Raw genomic sequence first — 7,275 nt, 5'->3', positions numbered from 1 at the left:
GGCGGCGACGGCGAGGCCGGCGAGCGCGAGGAGGAGGGGGAGGAGCGGAGCCATGGGCGTGGGGAGGTGGGGGTTGACTTGGGGCGGAGGATGGGTGGGAGCATTGGGGAGGGAGGGAGGCCCTCCCTTGGGGTTTTGGGGCGTGGGTTTGACCTCGCGCCGTTGCGCGGGTCTGGGGAGCACGAGCGGCCGCGGAGACGAGGTCGCGGACGGCCGGGTCTCGGGAGGGGGGCTGGCTACCTACCTCGATCGGGGGTCGGACTCCGGCCGGCCGGCGGCGGCGCTGGTCTGAGTTTTGTGCTTTGAGCAACGCCTGTAAAACGAGCCGGAAATGGTAATGGAAAACGCGTTTTGTTGGGTAAGCATTTTAGTCGGGTTTTTATTTTTATTTTTTTGGCGTGAAAGGGCAAGCGTTTTACTCGTTCGCCAGCTAGTCAAACTTTTGGTCCAAAATAGTCTATGGGCCGTCTTTGATTGGCAAGGATTGTTGCATGTGCCCAAAAGAACAGTGTGAAAACGCAGTAATTTAAAAAATTATTAGATTTTGATTTTAAAAAAAACTTTTGATCTATCCATCTTCATAGGTAGTACAACGAACACTAGAAAAATAAAAATTACATCCGTAAATCATCCAGCGACAACTACAAGCACTGAAGCGAGCGAAGGCACGCCGCTGTCATCGCCCCTCCCTTGCCGGAGCAAACAAATCATGTTATAGTAGACAGTCAGGAAGTTGTTGTGCTAAGGCCCCATAGAACCAACGCACCAGAACAACAATCGCCGCCGATGAAGAGTGTAGATCAGAATGATCCACAACCTGAAGATACAAGAACATAGACGAATAACGAACAGATCCGAGCAAAATCCACCAATTCATCGGCGATACACCTTCACACTCCCACTGACAATGCTAGACACATCAACGGAACGGGAACTAGGCGGGAAGACATTTATTCCATGCCTCGCGCTTCCTGAGCAGGACACAACCCTAACAAAACTCGAAAAAAATCTAAAAACAAAGCCCACCCACCGGCAAGGCCCAGAATCCACTCCACCCCCATGGCCCTAAGGTGATGTAGGGTAGAACCCTAGATGCCCGATCTTTCACGATTGAAGGGGATCCTACGAAGAACATGAGAGGGAAAACGAGGGGAACACGAGGGAAATCACAAGAGAAATCACTCAACCAACAAGATCCGGTCACACATATGCTAGATCCTCGAAACACAAAGAGTGATACACGATTCAAAGTTAACAAGGGACGATACAAAGGGTCTTCCCGTGATGGGGTCTTGAATCCACTTGGGGGATCTTCACCGAAGAGGCGCTCGACTCCGATGGAGAAGTAACCAAGTGAATGCGCAAAGATCTATCTCAAATATGAGCTATCACAATGCTAACCCTAACTAGGAGGAGGTGGAGGAGTATATATAGTCTAGGTCCTCGAAGGGGTAAGTGGGAGAGGGATACATGGGCCTCGGGCTCGATCTCTATGCGCAGACAGGCATCGGACGTCCGACGGCTGTCGGTCGTCCGGTCGTCCGGAAGTCTTCGGACATCCGACGGCTGTCGATCGTCCGGTCGCTCGCTAGCGTCCGGTCGTCCGGAAGTCTTCGGACTTCCGATGTTTTGGCTCTGGTCCGATAGTGTCGGAAGTCCGGTCGGCGTCGGCCGTCCAGGCGCTGATGAGTGTCGGACGTCCGGTGTCGGGCGGTCGTCCAAGCGCTGTAGGTTGCCTTGGCTGGAGTCGATCCGGCTGGTGGAATCTCCAGGCGTCGGACGTACAGAGATCGTCGGTCGTCCGGTGGCTATCGGTCGTCCGAGCATTGTAGCTTCCTAGCAGCTCTTCCTCTTGTTCCTCGCGCTTGGTGTCCTCGCCGTCTTGTCCAATGCTCCTAGTTATTTCATGGCCTTCCTCTTGGTTCCTGGTCATGCATATCACATATGTTTGAGGTAGTAGCCATGTCTCACATGTGGAAAGTGACGATTCGGAGAGGAGCGAGTTCACCTTGTGTCCAACGACGTATGTTCGAGGTCTCGTCATATGTCCTCTTGGGGCTTGGAGAGTAGTCGGAGTATACATGGGGATGAACATGAGATGCTCCACATCATCTCCCCCCCTCCCTTGGGAAAGATCCGACCTCGGATCGTGATCCTCATCACCATGGAAACAGTTGTCATGGATGGACTTGTATTTGGACGGAGTTGAAGGCATGGTGCAATCCAAGTACTCCAAGGTGTCTCCGGTATGTGGTACATGCAAAATGAGCAAACACAAGCGACACTCGGAAATACAATGGTTAGCGCACATAAAGTGTCCATCATGTAAGAATGAGTCTGTGCGGCAAGATTGTTCATGACAAAGCGCATGAAGCTTATCAAGATGATATAGAATGATATGCAAAGCATTCATGGGGTAATTAGCATGGTGCACAAAGCGACAAATTCTACCATTGTGCAAAATGATGTCATAGAGAGACGGTTTATCAAGAGCATGAATATGGCAATGGATGCTCAATATGTGTATGTTATCATGCAATTGATGGTGAGCAATATGATCATGATGTATGAATATGCCATCAAGAAAGATCACAACAAAATTGCTAAGGAAGTGCACAAGCTCATATATCATGGATGACATGGGAATACAAGATGCAACAAGACAATCATAATGTGAGTCAATCCATGCATAGGGTGAAAATTTGTGGTGAGTATGATATATCCATCGAGCATGACATGTGTGAGCACAATCAACAAATATATATGGAGGTGTTGGTGTACCAATGCTCGATGTCGTGGCATGAGTGGAGTTCCGAAGGTGCATTCAATAAGCGCGAGCGCTCCTTAATGTGAAGGTCCATAGAGCCAATATCCAATGTCGATCCTCCCTCCGCGAGATGTATCATGTAGACAACAAGAAGGAAACAACAATGAAAGAGTGACACATCCAATATGCGTACTTGAGGATGGCTCAAAGGGAAGGAGGTCACCTCATGAATGTTCCCGAAGATGTTAGAGTTGCACACACTACTAAGGAAAAGCCTATACACAGAATCTTACCAGCAGCATGCTTTAAAATAAGGCACTGCTGCTACTTAGCAGTAGCGAGCTCAAGCTTAACTCACTGCTGAAATAAATATAATAGTAGTGCCCCCGCTCAAAGACGCGCTACTGATATAATTCCCACGAGGCCGCCGCGAGGCTAGTTATACCAGCAACGCGTTATCACGACGAGCGCTCCTACTACGTAGCATAGTAGCAGCGCATTTCGCCAATAAGCGCTACTGCTAAGTTTACTACAAAAATTTAGTCCCACCTCGCTCCGTGAAGAGAGTTTCTACCACCTTAAATATGTTACTTCTCAAACTTTGACAAGCACTTGGTCTTCATTGAACTCTATGTGTAGAATTTGTGGCCGCAATATCAATCTTCACCGGTTCTAAACCGGTGAGGACTCATATTGACAAATCAGATTGTACACAAAAATATTGTTGATGATCAATGTATTTTTGATACATTGAATTAAGCCTATTTTTACATGCTGACACATAGCACTAGCGCTTCTTTGTGAAAGGCGCTGCTGCTAGGTAGTTTAGCAGTAGTGTCTTTCTCTATAGTGCGCTACTGCTAAGCTATTCCATCTCCCACCCCCCCTCCTCTATCCGATCCACTCAGACTCACACACTCACTGGATCCCCTCTCAACCCCCCGCGTCGGTCCTCCCCCGTCGCCCTCCTCCCTCTGCGCCACCGTCACCTCCTCCTCCTTGCTGGACTCGGTACCGGCGTCCTCCTCCGTCCTCCCTCCACTCACCGCTGGCCTGCCCCTCCTCGCTCCGCCTTCCTCCTCCATCCTCCCTCCACTGGCCGCCGGCCGGCCCCTCCTCGCTCCGCCTTCCTCCTCCGTCCTACTCTCTTCTCCCTCCTCCAATCGCCCCTCCTTCTCCATCCTCCCTGCTACATTTTGATTTAGTAGGCTAGTTCATATGCAACATTTTGATTTAGTTGATATGATTTAGTTGATTTAGTAGGCTAGTTGATTTAGTTGATTTATAACATTTTGATTTAGTTGATTTAGTAGGCTAGTTCATTTAGTTGATTTAGTATGCACCATTTTATTGTTATTTTTTCTGTACATGGATAGGTAGTTGCTTTTGTTTTTTTTAATAAGTTACTTTTTGGCAAAATGTAGGTGGTACCTTGTCATCTAATATGTTACTAGATCTTAGGATTATAATTGTCCATCAAATTGCTTCTCGCGGAAGAACCAGAAATATCACATGCTACTGTTTTTCTTTCCTGTGAAGTGGATCGTTAATACTTTGCTCATATTGCTTTAGGAAAAATGGCGCCACCACCACCACCACTATGTCGACTGTGCAAGTCAAGGTGCGCCAGCAGCCTTGCAACTGGCAAGCTGTTCGACATCTACTTCCAGCCGAGATTTCGTCATGCGACGGTAAGAAATTAGATGAAATGTAATAACTATTTTATTTTTAGTGTTGGCATTACTGCATTGTGTCATTTTGCTTATTTTACACAGATCGTCCCATGCAATGTGAGGTTGAAATTCAACAAGCTGACAGGAGACACTGTGACATTTGAGGCTCCTGGGGGGCGGTACACTATGGAGGTCGAGAAAGGACGCAATATGTCGCAGATTGGAGGAGATGGATGGGACCATTTCGTCGCCGCATGCGTCTTACTGGTGGTGAGTTGATCAGCTTCTCCTTCAGAGCAGAAAGACCCAATCTAGCTGTCATTTACCTCAACCTGGTGGAAGATGATGAAGATGACGAAGATGATGAAGATGATGAAGATAATGAGGACCCACTCGATGAAGATGATGAGGACCCACTTCATGAAGCCATCGTAGCTCAAAGAACAAGGCTGAGCAAGGAGGAGGTGTCCAACCTGTGGGACATAATTTTGCCACATGCTGACTTTGTCGGGGTGCCATTCGTGACCCGCCTGACAAATACCATGGTTGATCGACATGATATGGTATGTTATACTTACAAATGCAAATTATCCGATGAAATACTTAGTGTACAGTCCAATGATATGGTATGTTGTGTGGAATCTAGTCCATGATATGTTTTAGTGTAGAGTTTGATCTCATGCTTATTAGTGTAGAATCTAAGGAAACTATTAATAGTGTAGATAATCCATATGTACTTATTTGCGAGGCTATTTATTAATTGATATGTTTTTCTTATTCAGAAATTGGCAAAGAGCATATCTGTGAGTTATGGTATCGAGCCTGATGAAGAAGGCTCGGCTGGACTACGCCTTACTGCAAGGGGCTCCATCACAACTTGTACTTACCGCGTGGACACGGACGGTCGCACACACTTAAACTCGGTTGGGTGGAAAAAATTCCTCAATGGCAAGAATCTTCGTGTTGGACAGGCCATCCTAATTACTATCAGGAACACCAACCGCCCAGGCTTGAGGATGATGATTGTCTTTGATATCATCTAGAACTACATATGTGTATGTGGTTATATCATCTAGAACTACATATGATGATCGTCGTTGATATCATCTAGAACTACATATGATGATTGTCGTCGATATCATCTAGAACTACATATGATGATCGCCGTTGATATGACCTTGTACTGCTTGAGGATGCATGTTGACTATGCATGAAGTTGTTATCTAGTACTCCCTTCATTCTAAATTACTCATCGTGGTTTGGACTAAAACCACGACGAGTAATTTGGAACGAAGGGAGTACTACCCAGTAATGGTTTATGAATTTGATATCTAGTAGCAGTACTTAGTATCTAGTATCTGAAAGGGAAAGGGGTACGGGGGGAAATGATGAAAGATATAGCAGTAGCGAGGGACTGTGAAATCGCTACAACTAAGTAATAGTAGCGCGTTCGGCAAAAACGCTGCTGATATCGTCAACAGTAGTAGCGCGGGTACGGACCGCGCTACTACTATAAGTTAGCGGTAGCGCCTTATTAGTAGCGCGGCCACCCGCGCTGCTGCTAGCCTCAAAACCCGCGCTACTACTAGGGTTTTCCCTAGTAGTGACATCATGTATGCCTTCGCATACCCAATATGTCTCATGATGGTAATGCCTTGTGAATCCTTCAAAACGAAAGAACGTGACAAAAACCCGGAAAAACAAATGAGGTTAGCGTAAATGCAAAACCTATCATTCGTGTGGTAAGGTACCCAACAAGTGTATGCATCATGCTCATCATAAGAAAGGGCAAGGGAACATTTCATAGTATGGAGGCATATGATGCAAGAACAACCAAAGGCATTAGGCTCAAACAAACAAGCATGCATCACAAGTAAAGTGTCAAAGTCTCCAAGATCAAGAAGCATAGTATGATTGCACTCAATACAAGTGAATATGAGAGAGGCAACTAAAGTACACAAGAGACAATGAGCAAGATATATCATGTGAGAGGCATGAACATATATGTCATCAACCCAAGAAAGCGAGTAAGAGTGGAACATGGGTGATGCGATAAAGCAAGCAATCATAGTGATCAAGTCAAGCAAGCTAGTAGTGCAAAGATGCAACATACTAGAGGGAATCATGGCAAACATGTCATGTGTGCAAATAGTGGGCATGAATAATGCACATGACATATCACAAGCATGAAAGCAAGATATGAGAAAAATATCATCAATGTATTGGCGAGAGGCCATATGTAAATACCAATGGAGCATCATGCACTACAAAAAAAATACAATTCCGTGATGATACGTGTTTGTCACAGTAGGTCGCGTTTTTTTGTCATGCATGTACATCCATGACAAATTTATGACAGAATCAAGATAGTCATACCTGTGATGTCGTAGAAGTGTTCCATGACATTACCAAAATTATCATCACGGAAGTGTCCACTTCCATGACGATAAATCGTGCGTCACAGAAGTGCTTTCGTCAAGGGTGACCGACACATGGCATCCACCGTAACGGAACACCGTTAAGCTATTAGGTCGGGTTTTGGATCCGATAACCCGTTAACAGCCCCGACCAATGGGGATTTTCCACATGTAAAATCATCATTGGCTGGAGGAAACACGTGTCGGCTCACCGTTGGGACAGATGTCATCCACTCATTGGACAGAAGGCGCCTATGATACGTCGACACGTGGCACGGCCCATCAAGTTTAAATGGGTTGGCCCAACTAAAGGCCCACAAGATTTTGTGGACCATAATGGGCCAGCCCAGCTAAAGGCCCACGAGATTTTGCGGACGATAATGGGCTGGCCCAGCTAAAGGCCCACAAGATTTCACGG

The 7,275-nt window shown here is 46.5% G+C and overlaps 1 protein-coding gene across 1 annotated transcript in view; it reads right to left on the bottom strand.

The window, feature by feature from the left end:
* LOC119337459 (probable LRR receptor-like serine/threonine-protein kinase At1g56140) overlaps nucleotides 1-322 on the bottom strand; it is a 7,476-nt gene extending 7,154 nt beyond the window's left edge. Inside the window, exon 1 of the mRNA XM_037609608.1 lies at nucleotides 9-322. Coding sequence (XP_037465505.1) covers nucleotides 9-54 — 46 coding nt within the window. The 5' untranslated portion in view covers nucleotides 55-322. The remainder of the gene's footprint in view (nucleotides 1-8) is intronic.
* Nucleotides 323-7,275: the final 6,953 nt, after the last annotated feature.

The sequence above is a fragment of the Triticum dicoccoides genome, chromosome 7B, assembly GCF_002162155.2.
Source record: "Triticum dicoccoides isolate Atlit2015 ecotype Zavitan chromosome 7B, WEW_v2.0, whole genome shotgun sequence".
Lineage (NCBI taxonomy): Eukaryota > Viridiplantae > Streptophyta > Magnoliopsida > Poales > Poaceae > Triticum > Triticum dicoccoides.
Note: the sequence above shows the minus strand (reverse complement) of the source record. Positions and strands in the feature narration are given on the sequence as shown.